Source organism: Lonchura striata, chromosome 1 (genome assembly GCF_050655825.1).
Source record: "Lonchura striata isolate lonStrDom1 chromosome 1, ASM5065582v1, whole genome shotgun sequence".
NCBI lineage: Eukaryota > Metazoa > Chordata > Aves > Passeriformes > Estrildidae > Lonchura > Lonchura striata.
The window spans coordinates 102,283,310-102,310,062 of record NC_140703.1 but is presented as its reverse complement, the minus strand read 5'-3'; the positions used below and the strand labels follow the sequence as shown (position 1 = coordinate 102,310,062).

At 36.9% G+C, this 26,753-nt stretch overlaps 2 protein-coding genes across 4 annotated transcripts in view; one reads left to right on the top strand and one right to left on the bottom strand.

The window, feature by feature from the left end:
* Positions 1 to 1,122: 1,122 nt before the first annotated feature.
* SYAP1 (synapse associated protein 1) lies at positions 1,123 to 19,978 on the bottom strand. The gene is made up of 9 exons (XM_021532335.3): positions 19,756 to 19,978; positions 16,542 to 16,660; positions 14,236 to 14,302; positions 12,779 to 12,852; positions 12,347 to 12,486; positions 10,666 to 10,811; positions 6,773 to 6,831; positions 5,669 to 5,813; positions 1,123 to 4,229 (listed from the first exon to the last, which is right to left on the bottom strand). Exons 1-9 carry the CDS (start codon positions 19,961 to 19,963, stop codon positions 4,102 to 4,104), a joined length of 1,086 nt encoding a protein of 361 aa, XP_021388010.1. The 5' UTR covers positions 19,964 to 19,978; the 3' UTR covers positions 1,123 to 4,101.
* A 98-nt stretch (positions 19,979 to 20,076) lies between these two features.
* Positions 20,077 to 26,753, top strand: part of CTPS2 (CTP synthase 2) — a 57,110-nt gene continuing 50,433 nt past the window's right edge. Inside the window, exons 1-6 of one of the 3 annotated variants that reach the window (XM_021532338.4) lie at positions 20,077 to 20,313; positions 21,748 to 21,953; positions 23,301 to 23,471; positions 23,739 to 23,839; positions 25,623 to 25,739; positions 26,058 to 26,141. In XM_021532338.4, coding sequence (XP_021388013.1) covers positions 21,770 to 21,953; positions 23,301 to 23,471; positions 23,739 to 23,839; positions 25,623 to 25,739; positions 26,058 to 26,141 — 657 coding nt within the window. In that variant the 5' untranslated portion in view covers positions 20,077 to 20,313; positions 21,748 to 21,769. Of the gene's footprint in view, positions 20,314 to 20,522; positions 20,663 to 21,747; positions 21,954 to 23,300; positions 23,472 to 23,738; positions 23,840 to 25,622; positions 25,740 to 26,057; positions 26,142 to 26,753 lie in introns of those variants that run through there. The other 2 variants (XM_085585108.1, XM_085585096.1) reach the window with 2 other exon arrangements.

The window sequence follows — 26,753 nt, the reverse complement described above, 5'->3', positions numbered from 1 at the left end:
AGTTAACTGTAATATATACAGAAAATACACCAATAAATTAATTGACTTGCCATTTTGTTACAAAAATTAGAATGATGATCGAACACACACAAACAATCCAAATGTTTAGCACAAAGGAGAAAAGCATTGAAAATTAGTATTTTGGAAGAAAAATGTAATGGGTAATGTTATTTAAGGCTAGGCTACTGTACTGCTGTTACAGACATATCACTCAGCTCTTACTGAGACATAAAGAGTGTCAGGCCAGAGAATACATCTTGTAGACTTCTGCTGAATTGAAACGCAGTCCGTTATCAGGGTGGTAAATGGTTTTGGTTTTTACTTTTCTTCTTTTATCTATTGTCTGTATTCTTTACACATGTATTTGTAGCTTCTTATTGTAGCTTAGCTTCAGCATTTTCCTAGGCAGGAAGACAAAACAAATTCCAGGAACCCCTATGCCATCTTAGTTCTCCTTAGAAACCAAGGTTGAAACCAGCTTTTTGAGGCATATCTTTGTAAATAGGGCCTGGTTCCCACTGCAGGTGAAGAGAATTTAGAAGGTACTAGAACTAGGGGGGACTACTTCACCAGGTCAGTTGTTAATTGCAGGACTCTTGTCAGATATGCCAATTTACGAGATCTATAAAAATTGTGTAAGCGTCTTGCAGGGTATGCATCTTCAGTGTTTTCCACATAACCAGCTGTGCACCCACGGATCCTTATACAAAGGATCACCCTTTTTATCACCCTGTGTCTGGCTTGTATTTTTAGGACTAGAGAAAAAGGCATCAGTGGTACAACCACATTCTTGATGCAGCCCTGGGACTGAGGGCCTGATGTGGCTGCTGCTGCTTGGCAGTGCACAGAGAAGTAACCAGACACACTTTGCTCCTTTCTGTGCAATAGATATTGCAAAGTAAAAGTCAATAATATGTGAGTGGCCAACAGTTCAAGGATGCATCTCAGAGTCCAGCAACACACTCCTGCACATAGGGTTACTTAAATGCATGAGGTTAAAACTGACATCCTGCATGTCAGTACTACACACATCACCCCACTGACCACCAAGATCACCACACAGCAAGGAAAAAAAATACTGAGGCAAAAACCCCTAAAAAAATTACACGTTTACTAAAGCAATTCAGGAAACTGAAAAATTTTATTAACTTTGATAACAGATCATCTGTAAGTGGTCAAATAAAAACGTAGGGGAACTTTTCACTACACTTTTCTTATTCGCAGACTTTACGATCTTTTCCTCCAGGACAGATTATTAAATTTTAAAAATTCCATACAGGAATTAATAACATCAACTGGAATTATAAACTAATAGCTGAATATGATTGTTCAGTGCACAAAATAACTGGAGCTGCTGGTATCTCAGAACTATTCTAAGTTAACCTACATGATTCCTGGGTGATTTTTGCCCTGTTTCCCAAAAGTTAATTAAAAAATCTGCAAGTTTGTCTTCCAAGAAAATTTGTTGATTATCTTTTATTTTGTTGTTGGTTCTTCTCAATGCTTCTGTCACACTGTATCCACAGGATGCTGTTATTTACATTAATTTTTGGTTTCATTTTGTCACTGATTTTGTAGCACTGTTTGGCTGGATTTTAGCATCTGTACCATCCCAGTGCTTGGAATGATGTTGTTAAGAAAAGACCAGCACTCCTGCTTATGTAATATACTATTATGACACATTTGGGTACAAAGGCATGCAAAATTCATCATGAACATGAAAAGGGCTACTTGTGTTCCTCTCATGTGGCAATAGAACGCAGAAGCTTTCCCTCTTCCCATGCATAATAAGAACTGCTAGGCACTTATAGCACTTACCTAAATGAAAGGCATAGGCCAGGCCTGAAAAATGCAGGATTATGGAGAATTTACTTCAGTTTCCCAGCTTTAGACCAGATACCCAGATTTGAAAATACTAATATGACTTTTGATAAGAGACTTTAAATATCAAGAGCTCAAGTCAGATTCAGCCTTGCTACATTACTGTCTTTTCAAATGCAAATTTAATCAGTGGGTTGGTTTCTTTTATTTTATATATGTACTTGCTTTTCACAAAAAGGGAAAAATGAAAATTTTATATGAAGGAACCATCTTTTATGAGAAAAGGAATTTAATATCTATGACCACTATATAGGTTATGATTACATGAAAAGAAAGATCAGGCTTGATGTACAAGCCCCATGCAAGTAAGGCCATCATACACCTGAAATCATTAGGAATGATTAGGTTTGTTTTTAAGAAAGCAGACTTTTGGAGCAGTGATTTTGGAGCTCTCTGTCATCCAGGGAATATTTGTCACTATCAGAATAGAATTACCCATTTTTTAGAAGGCATCATGTCAAACTGTATAGTAGAGAGATCCTAGTATCTCCAGCTTAAATCTACAGCAATTGTATTTGTCAGTAAGCACTGAGCTGTGAATACACTTATTTTTATAAGAATAACAGATTTAACTTTTGTCGTCTTTAATTAATCCCAGATATAAAAGCTCCTTAAGTACATCTTATTTACCATGACTTACCTTGCATCTGTAAACTAAGTGAAAAACCTTAAACAAATTGTGCTTAAAATGTTTGAAGTTGAAAAAGTGTATGGCAATGAACTTATTTGAGAAGCCAAATGTATGCAGGTTTAAAACAATTCCTTTTCCATAGCAAGAAATAGAGAACTTTCTGTCCAAGTTGCTAATGAGACAATTTAAAATATTCCTTTCTTACAGTAACAGCAGTGGAAACTACTTAGGTCTTTTCATTTCCCACAGGATGAATATTGACTGAGTAATTACAGATATAATCTCTTCAGTCTCTTTACAAAAGTTTTCTGCAGAATTATGTCATTAAGACACAGCTTACTGTATGTAACATGCCTATAATTCAATTATGTGCTTAATGGCTCCGACCTACTTAATTTTACCCATTTTCTTTTGTATTTGGAATTTCATGAATGCTTTGTTATAGAAGTTTATGAGATAGATGGCAAACTGAACTGAAAATTTAATACAATTTTCATTTATCTACACATAAAGGTACTCACTTAATGGTATAACTACATGAAACATCCAGATGGCTATGAAGAATCAAAAACCTTTTAGAGAAAAAAAACCCTATTTTTAAATTTAAATTCTGTCTTAAGCACTGTGAAAAAGTGTATTTTAAAAATCTGTGTCTGAAGCATATTTACTCCTCATTGCCCTCCCTCCAAACAAATGAGTCAATTTTATACATATTTACAATATTTAATAAAGATGTCCAAACCAGTGGAAGTTTTCACATAAATGTTTCAGCACTTAAAATTAAGGAGAAGCATTTAATTTGCTCTCAGCTTAGACAGTAAAATTAAATGGAAACATAACACCCTTCTGCAGAAAGAATGCATTAAACCATTTCTCTATGTGGGGAAAGGCAGTATATCAATATGATTAACAAACCCAAATTTAATTCAAGCAGTTACTAACTCTACTAATTTAAATGCTTAAATGTTTGCTGCCTAACTGATAAATAACCAGCTTCTTTTGGAGTCTGCATTAGTATGTTTCACTAAATCCTTGAAAGCTATTTGATAGGTTTTTCTATAAATTCTTTGGCTACATACATTAAAGAAGTTAAATACATGTGAAATCTACCAACTATAAGTACCTTAAAAATAGTACACATTTACAGATTATACAGGAATCAGAGTGCAAATATCAAGAGAGACTTGCTGCCAAGGACTAAGTTACTTACAACATCCATTTTTACATCCCAAATAGAAGGCTGTAGACAAAAAAATTGCAGTTCTTAAATTTAGAAATCTCTTTGAAGAGCTTCTTGATCACCTAAAAATGCTTCAAACTGAACCACTGCTTCATGTATTAATGTTATCACTTTTAATTATAACCTGCAGTATCTGCCTCCCCTTTTTTTTTTTTTCTTTTGAAGAATATAGAAGTTCAGAAACTGCTCATATAAAGAACAGAAATACTGGTCATATTCCCATATGGAATTATAATGACTTTAGATTCTTTTATGTCTTCTGAAGATATTTTTGTAAGCAAAATAAGAAAGCAGAAATCCATGTCAGTCCTCCAAAAGAGCTTTGGTTATAGTGATTTTGTGAAAATGTTTAATTTTCTTCTTGCAGCATTTCTTCTATTTCTTTATCCCAGTTTTCATCACGCTTTTCTGAGTCTGTCACCACCTCATACTCCTGAAGCTCTTGTTGTAATTCCTTTTCCCAATCAGCAGTTTCTTCTAAAAGAGACAAATGATGTGTAAGAATTTAACAGATAATGTTGCATGTTGCTTATTTATATAAAACTAGATGAATTTGTACTGAATCTCTCTTTTATCTCCTATATTTTATGGACTGTTCTCCTTAGAAACAAGAGGCACTTCAGAAATTTCACCTTCCTATTGATCACAAGTAGGAATTAATTAATATAAAAAGCTATATTCCTATATGTATACTATAATAAAAATATAAAGAGCAAATACACAGCAAAGTCATGAGTGTCCCTTTGCAAGATAATTTTCTACAGTCTTTCACTCTACTTCCAGTTGAATATCCCTTTGCAATTTTAAATCTCCATAAAAAAATAAAGTTTGTAAAAGTGTGGATATACAGTCATGGAAAAAAGAAATCAAGATCAAATACTGTGGCTAATTTAAAACAGAGAAGAAGGTACTCTCCTCACTGACATTTGTAGCTAGGCAAGCTCATTTAATCAGGGTTAAAGGTAATCATATTTCATACTTCAGGGCAAAAAATTAGTCAGATGGCATTCTTGTGTTGTTAATCTCTGTTTTAATTAGCTCTGCCTATCATAGGCAAGAGTGTGGGGGAGGAGATGGGCGTTTGATGTGTTCCACGTTGGCTGGTACTTCAGCCTGCATAGGAACGTTCGCAATTCCAGAGTCCAAATCAGTTCGGGCCAGCTGAGATTTCTCTGAACAAGTAACACATTAATGACCTATTGAAACACTTTCATCGAAGAACTAGATGCAAGAAAATCCAAAGCACATTCCAAGAAAATTTTGCAAATTTTGTGGTAAGTATCTACACATTCAAGTGTTGTCAAAGTAAATTATGTATGGCTAGAGTTGTATCATCACAGGCTGTTTTTGTGCTCTTTACACTGAAACTAGTTCTTCTGAATTATTTTAATTAATGAGCTCCACTTAATTTCTTATCATCATTCTCAGAACTATTTGGTAAATTTTAACTGTTCCAAATGCCTATAAACCTTTATAGGCAGAAGTCTCTTTGAGCACATAATATGGTGCAAATGTTGCCTTTTTAGCTGGTGCCAAAAGAAGAAAACAGAGCCTGATTTTCAAATACCATACTTGACCTACAAGGATGTAAATTAAAGAAAACAATTCATATGCAGAAGAACCTATGAAAGAGAAAGGAGGAGATAAAAAGAAAAAAATACCCCACACTCACTTTCATAGAAGAGTGTCCTAAAACTCTTAGGGTCTTTAGATTTAAACCACTCACAGTTAACATTCTTTGTAAGAGGTGGTTTAACCATGGTGAAAATTACCATTAATTTCTACAGTATCTCACTGAAGGTTGTTTCATACACTTTGGAAAAAACGGTCACAGATCTATGTTTCCATATTGATTTACAACTTTTTTATTTTCTTTTAAATCAGCCTGTAAGAAACAGAGGTAATAGTAGCTTTACCTTCTACCACTGAAGCCTCTTTTTTTTTGTCTAGCACTAGTTGTTCCATTTCTTTTCTTAGATCTTCCTGATTCAGATTACAGGTATCAAAAGCATCACTCACAAATTCTGATACACCTGGGCTTGTGGAAATCTCTTCCTCATCCTGCAACAAGACACTTCAGTATAAATTTATCCAGACAGGGTAAAAAAAGTCACCATACATACTTTCACTCATGACTGCTTTTAACTAGAGTTGGCTAAACTGAAGTGCATTACTCTCACAACTATTTTTCTTTATAGGCTACTTTTCCTTACAAGTATTTTTGTACAAACAAAAATGTTAGATAGCAGTACTGAAAATGATTTGGTTTACATTCTAGGCTGCCTTTGTGTTCTCTTAACAACTTTAATTCTGAGTTTGTAATCTTCAGAAACAATAATAAACTCCTGAGTGATTTAGAACAGGACATAAATATTAAAAAATTGACTCAGTAACAGCTTTCTTCATCAAAGTAATATTAAGAGAGGACTGTTCTTTGGAAATCTTTGCCTGCTGCATATTATTGGCAAGTGAATGCACAGCTCTGCTTCTGCCAAGAGTGTTTTCTGGCACCAATTTTACAATCCAGAAATGATCAAAGGTCATTATGTGTCTAAGGTAAAGGCTTTTGCAGTACTGAGCAAAAGTGAAATAAAGCAGTGTTGCTATTGCAATGCATCATTTAGATTCCTTATACGTCAGCCTGACCATTGCTTGAAGAGCTGGACAGAACATGGCACACAGATATATTTTTATGAAGGTACTGCTCATGTCTCAATGCAATGCTAACCTTCCAACTCCAAACATTTTGGAAATTTCACTCTTGACAGCAAAATCACATCATAATGTGCAGGATACTAAGAAAAACATTTTTCAGATAAACTACTGCTTCTGCTACTAAAAATAAGTTCCAAGATTATATGTTGAAAATTAGTATCACAGCAGAACAGCACCAGGTTAGGGCTGTCAGATACTCTATTATTATGATTTCATAGCAGAACTTACTCAAAAAGATGCATAATTATTTTTTAAGGAACAGCTTCACATACTAAATCCCAGATAAAATGTAACAGCATTTTTACCTCTTGTGATTTTATTTGAGGCTTTATTGTAACAGGCGGTGTTTTTGGCCGTACTGTTTCTATCAAGGGAAAAAAAAAGGGTAGATAACATTTAAATATATAAAAATCTAATTTAATTTGCATAGCTGTTAAATATACAAGGAAATACTGTATTTTAAGGAATCATTGTGGTTAAAGGTTGAATTTAGCCACAGGTGAACCATTTTCAAAAACAAAGCAAAACAATTTTCTATTCTTAATTAAGACAAATTTAGCAAGCCATTTCCTCATTATGGCTCCAAACTTAATAGACAGGATCCCTCTGACCCTTGAAATGACATCCCAAGATCTTTAAAGTTACAAATGCATAGACTTGAAATCCAGTCACTGTCTATCACAGAAGTTTTCAAACTCCCCTGGCTGGGTTCTACTGCTCATATGGGTGCCAGTTAGCTCTTGGGCAGACGAGACTGCACACGTATTAGCACACCCTTAAGGGCACATGGGAACAGTGTTCTGCAGCCTGACCTTTCACACAGCCAAAGGAAGTCTCTGAGAAACAAACCCTAAAAGATGGTCTCAATTTCCTAAAAAAACTTGGTGTTCTGTATTTAGAGCATGGTGCGAGGAAGACAATTGTCTGGCAGGTAAAGGGAAAACTTTTTCCCTTGTGCAACTCTGAGGGGAGAAGAGTTACAATGAAGAGCCAGGTGGCTGCAAGAACAGTTAACATTCAGGGGAGGCTGTGGTAGTGATCAAGTGCTTCCCTTTGCTTAAACATGCAAAGCAGCTCTGAGCTTGCAGCTCTGCTTTCTACAGGATGCCCAGCTGGATCCTTCCTGCTAACTCAGCAATTTCTGATTCTTTGTGTTTAATTTTTAAAATTAAGGTCAGTTTTAATTAAAATCATTCCCTAAATGGTAGCTGTCCCTGCTTTTATAGCTCATTTATTCAATGCCCACTGCTCTGTCCCATCTTCTCTCTTTCGTTCACTTTCCTATCGACAGAGGATCTCTCACTGCACCCAACACTGCAGCCAAAGAGGCTCCAGCATTCCCTGCTTGGGGAAGCTGTAGGACATGGCAGTGACTGTTTGCTGCTCAAGAGAGATGCCTCAGACCCCACCTGCTGCTCTCAGGCAGGGACACAGCTGCTCTGCACAGGTGTGACTGACACAGCATTAGCACCACTCTGGACTACTGGCCTGGCATCATCTCCTCCACTGCAGTGTGCTCCCATCCCAAGGTGACTTACTGCCTAACTACAGAGCTACCAATACCTAGAGAAGGGCTACAACTTGGCATTTTTTTATAGATCTTATATAGCCTTTACACTAGAATGTGGAATGTCTTCCATTTGTTTCTCCTTTCACATCAACCACGCTTATTTAACTTTCTGAAAATAGCAGCTAAGGAGACACAGAAATGGAAGGCTAACAATTGTATTTTATAGACACTCAGCTTTAAGAAGGAACCCTGAACATTATGAAGAACAACCAACAGGCAATTACTTCCAGTTTTAGCCTCCAATTAGGGAATCAAACTTTCAAAAAGGTTACTTAAACCAAAAATAACACATATGATTCAGAGCTTCCCAAATCTATGCAATTTCTGAGTCAAACAAAACATGTATTTACTACAGTCTGGTACATGTAACTTTGCCATTTCACAACATGCAGCCACTAGTAACTCTATCTGCACATAAAATACTGGTGGTTTGAACTGTAGAAGAGCTGCAACAGGCCAAAAGAAAGACAATGGAGTTTTTCTGTTTTTTTTTTTTTTTTTTTTTTTTTTTTTTTTTTTTTTTAATGAAGGTATGTTTTGCTTTAGTCACAATGGGAATTTTACTAGAATCAGCAACTTTCACTTTGAGTGAATGGTACTTTCCAAGGGTTTGGATGACTCAAACATAACATTTTTGTTGTTCAATAGATCAGATGCCATCTCTCCTGTAAAGCTGAGACACCAGTTAAAACAGCCATAGTTTTGGGACAGTAACCAACTGTCCTGACTAAAACTAGTGGGAACTGGTGCCTCTTGGTCTACAGTATATTCTGGAGTTGCCTGTTCTGTCAGCATTACTTGGATGACAATGCTGACAGGACAGGCTACTACAAAATCTACTCAGAGAAAACTACTTTTTCCCCTCTATATGGGGACCCTGCCTAGACTGACACAGGCACACTTCAAACAAAACCTAATGAGAAGCACGAGACAAACTGACAACAAAGGCACATAGGCAACATGGAAGCCCAGCTTTGTAATTCTGTCTGTAACCTCCCCTTCACCCCAAAGTTCTGCTCCTTGGATGGGCAGCTAAGCCCAACTGAGTAACATTAGCTCAGTGCAGAAGACTACTAAGCTGTGCAAAAGACCTGTGAAAAAGTCTGTAAATAAGAAAGGTGATTCAAGAGGAAAAATACCTATATGGAAAGATATTATATTCAAAAAAGTGGAAAAACGAGTTAACTTGGCAGCAATCACCTGATTGTCAGTCAGGCCAACAGTGTCAACAGAACATAAATATTACTGGACTTCATGGATGACAATTCATTGATATTGGGGATATGAGAACAATTCCAAGATGCAGAAAAGACTTTCTCATTCTGCCCAATCCCTACCCAGCCTGCCAAGATCCTTCAGGTGTTTTACTGGGATGGCGGGAGTACCTGGGTTAGGCTAAGATTTAATGAGCTACTGGTTATCTTTTGTGTTTCTGCCAGTAACTAACTACTCTATACTCTTTAAGCCACAGATATTCCTATTTGCAGAATCTGTTAACGTGAAAAGAGGTCCAGTGGTTTGTAAGAGGGCCAGTAAGAATCACCTGTAGATCAATGTAACTGAAAACACCTTTGTGAAGCAGCTTTTTCATCTCAAGGCTGAATCCCAGGTAGCCTCCTGGCCCCCTTTTTGTCTGTTTCCACAATATATTATGGGCCTTTGCATACCCTGCACTTCACCACCACAGTAGTTCTACCCTTGTATCACTCACTAACTTCTGTTTGGCGTGAGGGATAAGCAAAACTCAAAAGCAATCCATATGCCAGCTGGCTGGGTTGGCTAGTACCTGTTGTCTGATTAAGTAAACCAAAGGTATCTCCTACTTCTTTGTGACAAGTTAAAAATCACACCCTAAGACACTAATGGTCATGAGCTGCCTGCCATAAGCCAAGTATAACACTTCTCCCCTTGAGACTTCCACTCTTTTGACAAAGATGGCTGAAAGTGGAAAACAGCTTAAAAGCACCAGGAGCCTCCTCTTCCCCAATCTACACAAAGACACCAAGTATGGTGAGGAGGCCCTGATTTAATAAGCAATCCAACATAAAAACGCGATGGCACCTGATGTATACAGTGAGCGTTTGTTGATGCATGAAGATTTTTAGCTTTTTTTAACATATTTGTAGCTTTGTACATTTTTAATATACAGCTGTATAGTTTTTAGCACTTTCTCACACTTTAGAACAGTAGTTACCCTTTCTCACATATTATGCCACATTCTTGAAATTGTTTGGTCTTATTTTCAAGAAAAAGAGTTTCTAACAAGGACATCCTGTTTTGCACTAGCACCTGGGCTGAAATAATAAAATACTTTGTAGATATAACAAGATATAGGGCTAAGAATCCTTGGACGCGCTCCAATGGGGCAGATCCAAGGGTGGGTTACAGGGCAAATGTTCCCCTATTGGATGTACTTGCTAGACATGCTAATTAATTAAACTTATACAAATTGTGAAAATTTGTGCTGCACATGAATATAGGTATTATATGTGCAACTGAAGGCTTTCATTAAAAAACTGCTCTTTTATTTTACCGATTTTAATCCTGTTTTAAAATTTTTTCTTTCGATTTTAGATAACAGCATTACACTAAATTAATGAACTGTGCTAAAACAAATGTTTCCTGTACCTTTCAGTTCACCATCCTCTTCTCTGCCTTTGCCCTCCTCCTTTCCTGCTGCTTGCTGTTGAGCTGCAAGTGCCGTGAGTTGTGCAGACTGTTTAATTAGGGACACCCTGTAGAAATAATTTCTCCAGAACACTTCCTCCTTTACACTAGAGAGAACAAACAGATTTTGATTATTACATCTGGAATATCAAGCAGTGAAATAAAATTAAATATGCAGAGAGGAGGAATAGACATTGCTGATATTTAAGTGATATCTTAAAAGAGAAATTTGTGACAGTAACACAGTCTAAAAAGTCCATTATTTTAGAAGTTTCTGATCTCTCACAAGACATTTGCAATTGACTTGAACCTACAATAGTAATGTTATAGCTCTAGAAAAAGCTAAACAACATGCAGTAATGCATGGTATATAAAAATATTATCTTGTTCCATCTCTCCTGAAAAATTATGTAAACAGACTCAACAAGCCAAGCATCCCTGTTCTCTTCCCCTCTAAGCCAAACACTCTATTATTGTCAAACTATACTTGTCTACATCTTCCCTAGACATCAGGTGGAACTGGAACATGTGTGGTGGCAGAAGCCATTCCTAGATTGCAGCAGTACTATTTCACTATCTGCACATCTTTCAGCACATCCACAGAATCTATAGAAATGAGAAACTGCCATCTTGGAAATGGCAAGCTCTGGTAAGTAGGAGACTATCCCCTGTCTCAGGTAATATTTCCCTCTGAAATTCCTCCAGCAAGAAAGACAAGACCCAACTTTAACCCACGGGTCACAGAAGACAGAAATGGCAAGATCTGTGGGGAGGAACTTGTGTAGGTTGGGAAAGAATGAAGTTACCTTCACACCTATTCAGGCATACAGTGACCAAGACTATGAACAGGTGAAAAAAAATTAAGCAATGTGGTAGAAAAGGCAAGGATAGCATGACCAGAGGCTGAAGACAGCATGAGAGAATATGGGCAGATCTTCAAACAGAGAAGAAGGTAAACAGAATGAGGAGCTGGGAAGGTTTATACAAGGAGGAGATTTAAGACAGAATGTCACAAGGAGAGATCTTCTTTCTGTTTTCATGCTTAGACGAGGAGACTAATGTTAGGAACTCCCACTTAAATAGAAAGTTGAGTTGTGAAATAAGCATTAGGAACAGAGTCTAGGACTGGACAAGGAATAACAGGTACAGAATAAAGCTCTGCAACACAGAGCTTTTCTCATTTCCTATCCAAATCCAGTTTTCTTGCTTGTATTGCTGCTTTTTTGTGACACATTCTATTACCAGATCTCCAGGGGTGGTCTCTGACTATCTGTAATCACCTTTTTGGGATGTCAGTTATACCAACAGATCTGAACATTTTGATTGTTGCCTTTGCCTTTCTTTGGAGGGAAAAAAAATCATTAAATTTAGCACACTGGACATGGTAATACTGAGGACCTCTCCCATACTTAAGTCAACAGATCATTATTAGATCTGTCTCACTGATATACTTTTTTCTTACCTCAAATTGCTAAACTGCAATGCACATGCAATACTGCATGTGTTAAGACACTAGCATAAAAATGTATATACACATAGGAAGAACATAAAGAACTAAAGGAAGTGAAAGGAAAAAAAAATTATGAGTATTTACAGACACATTAAAAGCACGATGGTACAGTTACCAGCAGAAATTACTTACTGTTTGGGAACAAGGTCAAATCTCATCCTATTGAGAAGCTCATCTTCTTGTAACATGACCAGTGCAACAGGGTACATTTGATCAAAGTCAAAATGAAACTGCACACCTGCTGGAGGATCCCGCAGAAAATTCCGTTTATCCTTTGAAGAACATATTTGTAGCCATTAAATGATATCAGAAAAAGGACACCATATTTCACACACAAGAGCAGCAAAGCAATCTGTAAAGCCTTTCTAAAAATAAAAACTATATTGAGGCTCTGCTTTGGTTCAAGTTGAAACTGATAGAACTATTTACTCTTGCACATGATTGGTGTCATGACAGACAAAAGTATCCTGAAAACACATAATTTAATAAACCTACATAAAAAACCCAGCAGTTTTAATTTCTCCAAGAGAACATTTCAAATCTTACAGGAAATGAAATACTTACTGCTGATAAAGCCAGTATTTGTTGTTGAATTGTCTCTTCTTCATTGCTATCTACCCAGGGAGGCACTGCTGCTTCTAGTAGAAAGGAGGAAGATAACTGCATGTATATTACTTGAAAAAAAACTCACTCCAGATAACAGACCTTACATAAGGTAACAATGTCAAAAAAGTAAGCAGTTACACCAGTAGGCCAAGTCATTGTGTCTTTTTCCTAAACTAAGTCCATGGCATAAGGGAAACCCTAGGAATAGATCTTTGCTTATCAGAAGTAAAAACAAAACAAAACAAAACAACAAAACAACAACTAACTAGTTAATGATCTCTGTAATTGTAAAAATAGATCTGTGGGGATTTCTTTGTAGCATGCATCAGTCAGAATTTGGTGCCTCTTAGTTTAGTAACTGAAGTAGTGCTGTATAACTGTTTAAAGTGCCTGCAAATAGTATTTCCAGATCCACTTAAAATATGCAAACTTTGTCTAAATTAAGTTTGCAAAGTAACTTACACCCAGAAGACACCAATTCTTTAACAACGGAGAAACATGCTAAGATTTTGTTATGAATTACAACTTGTTATACTCTGAGTAAGCCTACTCCAGTTCAGCTGCTTTATATACTTATGCAGATACTTTCAAACTGTACTTGGGCTGTAGAGAGAGGAAAATAAACTATTGTAGAGGTACAGATATTTATCAATCTCTTCACTGTCAATGCAAATTCAGCCTACAGAGACACTATGACACGTCTGTAGCAGAAGAAGAATTCTTGTGCCCTTAAACTAATATTAAACACTTATTTGCCTGTGCAGCTGATACCAGTAAGATCTTTCACCCACACGGTTACACATCAGATGCTCATGCTTCTTTCAGTCAGGCATCTGTCACTCCTCCTTTGGCCAATCTAGGTACCTATTTTCATGAACTTTTAGAAATACATTAAGAGAATCCTAAGTTTACTAACAGACAAAACAGAAATAGAGTCAACACAATCCCATAAACAATCTTGCAAATAGAAACAAGACTAACACACTAACTAAAAACACCATGAAATATTTTATCACAATCCATTTTAAACCAGCACATTTTAAAGATTAACAGAGTCACTACATACTCAAACTGTCAGAAATTATTGCATTCAGGTAATACATTTAAAAAGATAAAAGTCAATGATGAGACACAATGTGAGAAAACAACTTTGCTAGCATAGTGATCTTTGAGTTTATTTCACAAAGCAGCATTTAGTTAAAAAGCAAGTCTAAACCAACAACATAATGTAACACTAACCTCACTTAAAAATTAAATCTGCCTATTCCACCACGTGCATTAAGTTCTGTCATAACTTAATGTATTTCATTAAATAGTGTTTTGATAGATTAGTTTTAGATAGAGCTCAATTATCCAGCTTTCAGCACGGTTTCACTTATCGGATGTTAGACATCATCAAGAAAAGCATACATTACCAGATTTTTTGGTTTGCTGCTCTTGAACAAATTTCTTCTGTTCCTTCTGAAAATCTCCAATAATTGTCTAAAATAAAAATTAGGGAACCACAATAAAAAAAAAAAAATTAAAATTCACTCTTCTTGTTTTATGTTCAGTCAGAAGGTGCTTTAAAATCCCGTGCATATTCTTATATACACGGTGGCCCTTCCTGTTAGTTAAAGGTGTCTCATGTCAGTCATACACTTCCTTTTACTGAAACATTTGATTTTGCATTTAAAACTATTCTGTATGCTTTCAAAATTATATTTATAGTTTTATCCATTTCAGGGGACGCGGAAAAAAAGGAGAATCTTAGCTGATAATCTGAATTGGCATACTATGCACATCCACTTACTGTCTCACTGTATAAAATTCAGCCAATGCATACTGTTTAGATTTATTTAAACATGTTTTTAAAGCACTAACAGTTAGAGATACTCTTGGCCTTACAGAAGTTTCAAGAGTTGCCTAAGAAATATATCCATGGCAAGAAATTGGACTTTCAGAATTGTAAAGTTGCATTTCAGAACACGTGCTTAGCTGAAACAAAAGAACTTCTCCACTTCTGTTGTTGACAAATTTTCATTTTAAAAATCATATTTAGAAATATCCTATGTTGAATTTAGAATTTAAAATTTAGAATGTTGAATTTAGAATTTAAAAATGGAGAATGGTCACAGAATTTGGTATGCCATAATCTAGAACTAAGAATGCAAATGTTCTGTGTTTGAAAGCAGAGGCAAAAAAGATAACGCTAGAAATGAATACTTAAACCACTCACAAAAATACAACTTTTATACAGTGAGGTCTATGGATTAACAACTTGCCAAAATGCACAGAGGTTTCCAGCTAAATCCTGATAAATTTCTTACTTTTTTCCTTTCAGCAACTGAGTATTTGAAATTAAGATTACTACCAGTGAGAGAACTATAGTAGTGTCAGTTATACCATTATATTGTGGTTTCTTCTGGTTTAAAATTATGTTAATTTCTTCCTACTTATGGAATAAAACAATTTATATGGTGTAAGAAGAAAGCTTCATGATGATACAGGTATAATCTTGTTTCTCCTGTATGCAATACTGATTAATTGAAATGGGGAATTCATATTACTCTAAAACATTTACAGAAAAAAAAAAAATTGTATTTTTGGCATAAAATATGCTGTAGGTACTTAGCTACAGTTTCTTAGAAGCATTATTATTAGTGTATTAAATTAACAAATGAGCTTGTTACTTGATTTTTCCCCTTTGATGTATATCAAAATTACATTAGACTGATATTACTGTAGAAGGAAATAGATCTCTGCTATTATTATATAGACAACTGCCTATGAAATATGAAGACAATCTAAAAATGTAAACTGTGATTATAACAGAAATTAATTTGATGGAAGACAACATGAACACTAATTATATCAAGAAGTAGGATTCTGTTGTATTAAAAAGATAAGCAGGCAATGCTGTAGTTCCCCAGAAGGGATGTCTGAGACAGGAGCAGGAAAAGGGTGTGTCAGACATTCCTGGATGTACAGTCCCACTACTGCTGGGATGGTTTTGATTGGTCCCCTTTCCCTTCCTTTCCCAGATCGCTCAATAGCAACCACAGAACACTTAATGGCACTTATTCTTTTTTAGTTCTTTTCCTTCTGCCAGGTTTGTGGCTTAAAGCACTGGAAGAACACTTGCTGGCCCAAGTTAAGCAACTGGAGCTGACAGACAGGAACAGAGGGTAAGAACTACGGGGCAGGGTCAGGGTGGGGAAAACAAGTAACAAGGTGTTTCATTAGCTCACTGGTTCTTAGGGAACTGTACCTGTATACCCCTAGAGTCCTCGGATACAATATGTACAATACCAAGCTAAATCTGACTTCTGCACAGAGGTGCCTATAAGATGCAAGCTACCTCATTCGTTTTTCAAACTAAATAAACCATGGGGCAAAAAGAAACCAGTCCCCAACTGCCTGTCTCAAATTCTTTCAGCCCTTCCACCTACATTGGCATTTTTCATATTTCCTTCTGGTATTTCTCCAGTCTATCAACATCCTGAGGGAACTGAACAAACACAGGTGCAGCACTGAGAAAAGCAGGGTGACCGTTTTTTGGAAACTCTACCATGAATAAACATTTCAGTCACGTCATTCATCATGACAAGAGATGCAGAGTATCTTGAAAGACATATCTGAAGACAGTTTAAAGAAATGTTATCAAATGCCGGATTTGCCACATGTTGTAACAATGGCAAGCAAACAGATCTTTCAGATCAAGTGTCTAGAAATAAATTACCTTATCGATGATACTGTCAATTTTTCCTTCTTCTACAGACTTCTTTATTGTCTGTGCTGTTTCAGCAACAGACTCAGATATCTTTTTTGTAGCAGCAGAGGCAAAATTGAAGAGGTAACCTTTCACAGACAAAAAAGAAAACAAAGACCTGAGAATAGATTTCTTTACATCCAGTTCTCTTTCTACATTTATTTTACCTTCTCTTTAGACGTTTGGATACCTACTTAAAAGTTTCTTTCAAAATAACTTAACCCAGCTTGTGGCCTACAAAAAACTCCTAAAATTCTATTTATCTTTTTCTAGTTTGCATTATTTAATGATGATGATTACAACTTTCTGCAAACCAAATATTTATACACAAACCTTGTTTACTAAATCAAAAATTGCTAATGGTCCTTGAAATACTTCTTTCCAATGACTTTTCTGAAGCAATGTCTTTCCCTATTTCATATAAGTGTTTTGGAGACATTAAGCCATAAAGTAACTTAGCTACAGTATTAAAACAGATTTTTTTTTTTTAAGAAAATCAACATGCAGAATAAAGTCTTATAAACTGAGGCAGCAAATACATTAAAAATTTCAGGCAGGTAACACCTCCTTTAAAAGTCTTCACATAGAAGCATGCCCTTGATGTTGCCCTTATCTATTTTGCATTATCTTCCTCTCTTTAGGAAAAGAAAAGCACTGTGGTCCTGTTCACTCATTTTTCTGAGCCATATTTTCTGAAAACAGTTTCAGAACGGCAATGAAGAATATTCTCAAAGATTCACATTCTTTTTGTTAACAGTGCTGAAGAGAGGTGGCAGGGAAAGAACTGCATACACATAGCATGGCCATCTGCACCATATTATTCTATTTTAAATAAGGAGAACAAATGTGCAAGAAGCATCTTGCAAGAAGCAAGATGTATGTAATAAACCTTCAGAAACATCAAGTACCAGCTTACAGACAAGATTTGAAAACATTGGTACTATTTCTCAGATAGCATGATGTCAGAAGCACTTAATATACCTGAATGACTGCATTTCACTGCAGTACCTCAGTTCCAGTACATACACTGTGTCAGTGCCATGGTAAATAAAATACTTGCAGAGAGATCTAGATAGATTGGAACATCTGGGCAAACATCAATGGCATGAAATTTAACAAGAAGAAATGCTGGATTCTGCATGTGGGATGAGTGTAAATTGAGGGAGGAGTGTCTGGAGAGCAGCCCTGCAGAAAGGGACCTTGGAGTACTGCTTGGTAGTCAGCTCAATAGAAGTCACATATTTATACATAGAGTTATGCAGAATCACCTTTGCCTTTTATACAGGAGTTGTCAAAAAAATCAACCAACACAAAAAAAACCCACCAAATCCCAGCACTTCAGTTTCAAACAAATGACCACCCTCCTTCTCAAGGACTCTCAAAAAATACTATTTCCCTATGGGTTAGAAATGTAAAAAATAATCTTATAATGAAAAAAAAAATAAAAATTAACACATGGTTGTTAGCCCGTGGTAGAACGAGTTAGTTTGGAACACTGATGTCACTTCTTGGAAAGCTGACTATTCTCTGGGTTGGATAAAATGTTCTCTTGTAATGATATCACAAATCAATACCAAAATATGCAGAGGTCTAGCCAAGCCCTAAGACAATTTTTTATGTGTAACTTTTTTTATCTGTAACAAGTCACAGAATGGTGGTAACCAAACATCCTTCAAGTACTTACTAGCATCTTTTATACCCATTATCAAGCTTTATAACCCACCACATGATTCAGGAGTAAAAAAAGGTTAAGTTCTATATTTTAGACATAGACAAATACATTATTCCTCTTATGAGAGCAAACAGCAACCTACTGGACTGCTTACTCCCCACCAGCTTTTATTGGTTGTTTCATGTATCCCTGGAACCTCTCCTGTATGCAACAGTTCTAGGTGCAAAATGTGCAGAGACATTTGCTGTCTGGTGACATTCTGGCATTATTGCATAAAGTGGTTTTGGCCAGTCCTGAAACTGCTGAAGAGCAAAAAGCTTTTTATTTATAAAACTGCAGAAAAGGTGGTACTTAGCCTTAGAAAAACAGAATTTGTGGTGGAAAATAACACTTTCAAATGACCAAAAAACTCATCTTCCATCTCACAAGTGTATGCTTATATTAAGAATATGTATCTAGCAATACTTCTATTATTCACACTGGCAAAATGCTCATAATTTCTGTAATGGCATGATAATGAGCAAAAATCATGTCTATAAGGCTTCTGCTTTACCACTAAAATTCTTTATCTGCCAGGAGATTCTTTTTACACAGCTACCCAGATTGTTGTCCATGCAGAGGTTTCTAGGATTATGTGTTAAAACAGCAAGAAAGCCTTTCCACCGTAATCTATTCTGGTGTCACAGACAATGGACCCATTGAACACTAAATCAAATTTTCATTTACAGAGCAAATTATGGAATGGATCTTTATATAGATAACAGTCAATACCTATTTTTCCTCTGAAACTCAAATTCCTTTTTCCTTCCTGAACAGTTTGCAGATTAGAATAATCAGAGTCAGCAGCAGGTTAGTATCAATTTACCACAACTAGACAGGTATTTGAGCACACTACACAGACTAAACTGCTGCAATTCTGGTTGCTCAAGACAATGCACAGTACAGAATCAGCTCAAATCATACTGATCCAGAATTTCAGAGCATCAATTAAAAAAAAAACCAAAACCCAAACCCCTTCCTTAAAACAAAACTTTAGTAATTAGAGTATAGGTCTATACTATGGATTAATTATATCCAAGAACTCACTACAGCAATGCAGGAATTCTACTTATAGCAAATTACAGCTTCACCCATCCCTGGCAGCGTTCAGGGCCAGGCTGGATGGAGCTTTAAGCCTGGCCCAGCAGGCACAGCAGGGGGGTTGGAATGATATTATCTTCAAGGTCCTTTCTAACCCAAACCATTCTGTGATTCCAAGACATGTTCAACAAAACCATCAAGCACCATTATTTTCCTATGAAAAGAACACAAACGCCTACAGTGCAATGGAAGTACATTATTCTACGTAGACAGATCTGTACACACAGACCTCCTCCCACAGTGCCAACAGAACAGATACTTAAGAAACGCTGCTCCTTTAGAAACAGCTCTGAAAGAAGCGACAACGAAAGGCCCTTCGCAGCCTTGATTCCTTAGCTCATATCTGAAAGCCGGCGGCCCCGGCACACTCACTGCCGAATCCCTTGGCCTGGCTGAGCAGCGCCTCCGAGTCCCCCTGCAGCTCGCCCCGCTCCTGCCCGGCCGGCGCTGCCTCCTCCTCCTCCTCCTCCTCGCCGCGGTCCTGCTGCTGCTCCGCGGGGCCGCTGCCGCGGCCGGCGGGCAGCAGCGCCTCCTCGCCGGCGCGCTGCAGCCCCAGCCAGCTGCCCAGGCCGCGCAACATGGCTGCGGGGCGGCGGCCGCGCTGCGCCGGCCCGGCGCCGCTGCGGAACCGCGGGCGGCCGCTGCCGCCGCTTCCGCGAGCGCCACTTCCGCCGCCAGGGGCGGAGCGGGGCCCGGGCGGAGCGGGGCCCGGGCGGAGCGGGCCGGCGGCACCTGCCGCGCCGCGGCTGGCCCGGAGGGGTGGCCCGGAGGGGTGGTGCCGGCCGCTGTGCGCCCTGCTCGCCCGCCCCGCTCGGAGGCGCGGTGCCTGCGGGCGCTGTGTCCCCCCGGCCCGCCGGCGGTGCGCTCGGGCTCGGCGCTCCTGCTCTGCGCTGCCGGGCTGCGGTGGGAGCAGCCGCCTTTAGCAGCTCCGTAAGTCTGAGGCCTCTCCCCGCTCGGCCGCAGCGCCCCGAGCGCTCCCGCGGCGCGGCACGTTTGGGGTGCGGCGCCCGCAAATCCCTGCTGGAGGCGGCAGCTCCTGTAGATAAGGCTGGACGGAGTAATTCGTGTGCCACTTGTCCGCAAAAAGATTTCTTCCAGTATTCGCTTTCAGCGCTCCCTCCCCTAACTCTATTTCCTTCATCTTTTACAAGTGACTTGCAGTTGTACTTGCAGAGACCCTGCAGTTCTCTGTACCTATTTCAAGTAAACACGTTTCCTGAAGCTGCTGGGATAACGCCGTTTTTGCTCAAATCACAGCAAACTTTTCATTTTGGTTTCTGTAAGCAAGATTTAAGAATTATAAAGTGGCATGTACGCAAGATTTATCCTGTTGTTGAAATTATCCCCTTTGTTTTCCTTAAAAAAGCTTTGAAAATGACAGATGTTTTATGATGTTAGTGTTGACAGCTAAATTGGCTGAGTTCTGAAGGAATAGCCTGAAACAGAGGTAGGATAGCCTGTAACAGAGGGTCCAAGTCTTAAAATCTGTGCTGTTAAAAGAATTACATATTAAATGGCAGGGAAAAATTAATCCCTGGTGTTCCTTTTTCTTCTGAGTTAAATGCATTTAATGGTTATGGTCGTCTTTTGGATCATATCGACAAGCAAATAGTTTATTAATTCCTATTACCAGAAATGTAAGAGCATTGATAACATGCCTTGTTCCATTTCTGAACTCAGTCTCCTGAAGATCTAATAAAAAAACATTATTTATGTTACTTTAATAAAAAGAAGAATTTAAATGTTCATTGGGTATCTACTGCTTCATACCAGCAGCTGAATTGCTTTGATTTATACTGAGGACCGTTAGAACTAAGTGCTGTTGCTTGTTGTTTTGGATGAATTGGATATTTAAATAAGGAAGGGTTTTCTTGGCCCTAGAGTTCTTGCTTTAGGTAAGCCATGCTGTCACTATTCAGTGATTAGCCTCCACAGCCACCTGAATGGAATTGAATTCATTTACAGATGAGATACGTGTCATCCTGCTTCAGATGGGTGGAAAAATGCAGCTTGTATCTGATCAACACCGGTGCCTTTGTTTGCTAAAGTGTATAAATAGTAAAAAGTTTTTGAAATCCTTTTATGGATTTGCTACTCAGCACCCCTTTCAGTCTAGAACGGCAAATTAATACCTCAGCTCTGTGTGTTGATCAGCCTCATCAGGACCTAGGATAGGGACAAGACTGGTTATCTTATATAGTGGTGTATAACTTGGGAGAGATGAGTCCTGCTCCCAGATTCCAGAATGGTAATTTTTATTGTATGTTGCTGAAGGTCATTTCCATTTAGATCTTTACAGATTGAGTGTGTGATCTTCCCAGACATGAATTTACATTCATCAGATGTACATCTTTGTTGTTTTAGATTTCCAGCTCAAGGTCTGTGCATGTGTGCTGATTTTCCAATGAAGTACATCCTGGTAACTGGTGGTGTCATTTCGGGCATTGGCAAAGGGATCATTGCAAGCAGCATTGGCACCATTCTGAAGTCCTGTGGTCTACGTGTCACTGCAATCAAAATTGATCCTTACATAAACATAGATGCTGGAACCTTTTCACCATATGAACATGGTATGAAGATAAGTGTTATTCTCTTACACGTAAACATTTGTATTTATAAGAATGTGATTTTTTTTTAACCAATAGTATGGTGTTTACAACCTGTTTTATCATTATTTTGAAAGTTTATTGCTTACTCTGTGTTCTCAAGGACACTGTCTGCTCTAAGTTAAGAAACAGAAGCCTGTTTTTTTGAAGATACTGTTATGAGCAGATGCTTCCTTTCTATAAAATACCACTTTACTAGGAAAATCCTAGCTGCATGACTTGTTCAGTTAATGCTGTCTTCAGTTCAACTTGATTAAAACCCCTTTATAAATAGTGCTATGAAACTTACTTGTAATTTTAAGTCCTTAAGAGTTACTTGAGAATGCTGTTCTGTGGGTATCAGTGCCTTCTGATATAAGTGCTTTCATTAGAGTTGCCTTAATTTCTCGTTTTAGTAAAAAAATCTAGCCAAAAACATTAGTGAAGCTTAGAGAACCTAAATTTATTGAATTGGAGTGCTGTGCTTTGATGGGATATACATTTCTGTTGTCCACATTTTATTTTCTGCATTAGTAATGTAACTTGTTTTGCCATTGATTTATTGGGTCATGACAAAACATATACAGTTTTTCTGAAGAGCTTTCCAGGCTTACCTCAAGATCTGGTAACTTGAGTTCTGTCAGAAGTTGACTAGATTCAGAATTTAGAGACACTTTAGAGGGCTGAGAAAAGGGTATTAAATACCTGAAGGGTATTTAAGTGGATTTTTCAGGGTCAGAAATAACCCTTTCTGTGGACATGGTGAACCAAATATACTGAAACAACTGACTCCGAAATGGTGATTACGTTTGAAGAAGCAGTTTTGTTCATCATAACTTTACTTCTGATCAAAGCCTCAATCATTAAACTAGATCCAATCAACAAGAATTTATATGAAATACTTTGAATATGTATAATAATTCCTGCTTATGAAAGCATGGTTTTTCTCTCCTGCAAGTAAATTAATATTTTATTTGTTGCTGATTTACGATTCCTAGAGGTTGTTTTCTTTCAGTGAAGGATTATTCTGCTGTTGAAATGCTATTTAAATATTTATGTTACTTCAATATTTTGGCAATGTAACTTACATTTTATTTGCAAAACTATATGTATCTGAGAGATGGATATTAGATGTAAAACTGACTTAGATATTAAGTCATACAGAATGACTATTCAAATTGGGTTGCAGTATGGACTTTACTGTTGTGTCGTTGTCATATATAATTTAATTTTCTTTCTTCTGTTTTAAGATGTCTGTGGTATTCCTGCTGTATGCTTAATAATTTCTGATTATTTTGTTGTTTTTCTGTCTGTTTTGCTTTCTTTTTTCAGGTGAAGTTTTTGTATTAAATGACGGTGGAGAAGTTGACTTAGATTTGGGAAATTATGAGAGATTTTTGGACATCAGTCTCTATAAAGATAACAATATCACCACTGGAAAGATATATCAGCATGTCATTAATAAAGAAAGACATGGTGATTATCTGGGAAAAACCGTTCAAGGTAATATTTTTAATTTTGTGGGATACTAGTCCATTCAGCCTTCACAAAAGAAGGGATCAGCTAGAACAGGCTGCTTCTTGCTCCATCACCTTACTCCTTTCTCCCTTCCAAAAGGTAGGGACATATTCCTGGGCTCAAGGATAGGAGAACTACAGAAAGGTCTTAGTAGTTTCTTCTTGGCTTTCTGTTCACTTTACCCCTTTTGCATTCAAAAATGAGTGTATGTACCTAAAGTAAGCTGTGCTTGCCTTTGGTTTTGTTTTGTAGTTGTTCCACACATTACTGATGCAGTTCAGGAATGGGTAATGAATCAGGCAAAAGTTCCTGTGGATGATGACAAAAAAGAGCCACAAATCTGTGTAATTGAGGTAAGTATGGAACCTTTTAGGTGTCCTTTTAGGTATCTACAGTGAACACAATAAGCTCGTTTGCTTTCTCTTTGCTCCTTACTATAAAAAGGTCAGACTGAAGTTTTATTGGAGAGCAGAAATTCAAAACCACATTCTATATTTAATTTGTTCCTAAAGGGATATGCTTGGTCTTGATTCTCTACAGCTTCCATTAACTTGACTAAATCCACTCTAGAATACGTCTGAAATTGAGGTTCTTTAGAGTCCTTGAACTTAGAGAATTAAAGCAGTTAGTGTAATGTGAACTGTCTATTTCAAGATCCAGATGTTTGACTGAAGCTTTATCTGTTAATAGTACTGAGAAAACTTGTGTAATACCTGAAGTCTCCTGTGATCTGTAGGAGAGCTTTAACATTCCAGCTTCCATAGAACTTCAAGTATTCATCTTGTTCCTTGTGGTCATGCTTAAGAGAATATATTTAAACAATGTGTAAGTTAGTTTCCCACTTTCTGATGTTGTCCTTGAGATCTTTGGTGGCAACTCTGTTAATTACTTAACTTGCTGATGTTCTGCACAATGGAAACAAGTGGTTTTCCCACCCTTAGTAGGCCACTGAGGCAGCTGGATGAAAGCCAGTAATTGCTTGTAGTACTATTACACCAGTAAATAATGAAAAAAGATTATAGTTGAGAATTTGACAGAAGATGTCACAGATTTAATGCCAGAAGTGACTACTGCAATCAATAGTACCATCAGCTTTGTGACCCAGCAACAGAATTACTCAGTATTTCTTACGCAGAAGAATCTGCCTTGATTGAAATACGCTTACCAATATACCTATAGATCTTTTTATGATATTTACAGTGGGAGTCAAATATTTCATTTTAAAAAATATGAAAAATTAAATACAAAAGTTGCACAAAAACATTAATAAGAGATGGTCATATCAGTACTTTAACTACAGTTTTTTCACCTTTTTTTTTGTTTGTTTTGGGGTTTTTAAGGTTTTTTTGGTATTTTGTTACATTTAAACCTCCAGCCTGATAAAATTATTTTTCTTTAGTACTCTAAAAATAATTGTAACATTTTTCCATTGTAAAATCCTGAAGGAGTTAGACTAAATGTGTGTGATTTACAAATGTAGTTGTCAGTTTTTCTGGAAATATGTAATTCTGTTGAAAACCACTTGGTGGCACAAAAAGATCATTCTGAAATACAACTATTTCATCAGACTTGTTTGCAAAGCTGCTTTATTCAGTGCTTAGTCTGCTATAGCTCACTGTGTCTTTGAAAGGCATTTGATTTCTGTTATAAATAAATTTCAGCATGTATTTTGTATTGCATTTTGGTTTGGTAATAAACAATTATTGATGTTGGAAAGCCGTGATAATACTGAGAAATGTCTGTCTCTAGTTAATCACAAATATTTTTTAATCTGACAGGAAATAAAGTTTTCCTATATAAAAACCTTTGCATCAACTTAGCTATTGATTACTGGTTCACCACTTTGAAGGCAGTGTGAAGCATGTATTATTGAGCAACACCACCCATCTTCCCATGGGAAGCTTATGTATTTGGTGGAAAGTGAACATAACAAAACCTGAAAATTGTTTATAATGTTTTCCACAAGAAACAAGCCGTGCAGAGTAGATGAAAGCACTTTGTAGAGTATCTTTGCAAATTTCAATTGTCAGGGTACTTTTCAGATAAAAGTTTCAGAAAATATCTTGAAATATATGAGACTTTTTTTTTTTCTTTTGTTTTTGCTTTCTGCCACTGACATATCCATTTCCTTTTCAGCTGGGTGGAACCATTGGAGATATTGAAGGAATGCCATTTGTTGAAGCATTTAGACAGTTTCAGTTCAAAGCAAAAAGAGAAAACTTCTGTAATATTCATGTTAGCCTAGTACCACAGGTAAGTTTTGGAATATTCTTCTTCTGCCTGAGCCAATTATATGGAATGTTGTTCTCTGAAAACAAAAACAACAAAGTCAACTTGACTTGAATTGGAATTCAGTATTTCATATACAAGTAAAAACAGTGGGGTCATTTCTGTTTCTGGCATATTATGGCTCTCTTTGGATATGTTTATTTCCTGTAAATATTATTGGCGTATTATGGCTCTCTTTGGATATGTTTATTATTATTTGCAATGAATTTTGTCTTTTAATCTGCAACTGCTTTGTTAGCAGATGTTAGTTGCTATTTGAGCTTTCAAAATGTGCCTTTTCAGCCCAATGCTACTGGTGAACAGAAGACAAAACCAACACAGAACAGTGTTCGAGCACTGAGGGGTCTAGGCTTGTCTCCAGATTTGGTGAGTCAATATATACAGATTTTTATTTATAGGTCATCTAGAAATATCCTTGCATAACTTGTGTTCAAAGAATAAGCCATAGTCTCTCAAGAGACATGAGGATTTTAGAAGAAATGCAAAATATGTGCTGCAAAGCTCCATTAAAGCCACAGAAATCAAATTAGTCAAAATCACTCTAATCACAAACTTATTTCAACTAACTTCTTGCAATATCTTGGGACTGTAACTAGGTTCTTCTAAAGGCATCTTTTTTGCAAAAATAATTCTTCACTGCTAAAAATAAGTGAAATCTCAACTCACTTTGTAGAAAGACCAAGAATGTTACTGTCTCGTAACATCCAGATTTTTTTAATGCATTATTAAGAAGAAGCAATGTATATATCTTCAAAAAATAAAAATTACTCTTAAGATAGTCACACAACTAAATTTTGTGTTGTGCTTCTTTCTGAAGTTTTTTTTTCAGCTCTTTCATTTTACTTTTATAAATGAATGTGTTTTTAACTACAAAAGCAATGGATTTGGAAATAGGGTATGTGAAAGATGTGTTTGGTGTCAAATGGATGTGACAGGATAATTGTAACCAGCTTGTGGAAGGAAAGACTTTTATTAATG

Coding starts and splice junctions, on each gene's coding strand:
- SYAP1 (XM_021532335.3), bottom strand. CDS start 19,963: ATGTTGCGCGGCCTGGGCAGCTGGCTGGGGCTGCAGCGCGCCGGCGAG. Junction 12,853..14,235: donor GCAGCAAACCAAAAAATCTG/GTAATGTATGCT, acceptor CCTTTCTACTAG/AAGCAGCAGTGCCTCCCTGG. Junction 10,812..12,346: donor TTTGACCTTGTTCCCAAACA/GTAAGTAATTTC, acceptor TGTTCTCTCTAG/TGTAAAGGAGGAAGTGTTCT.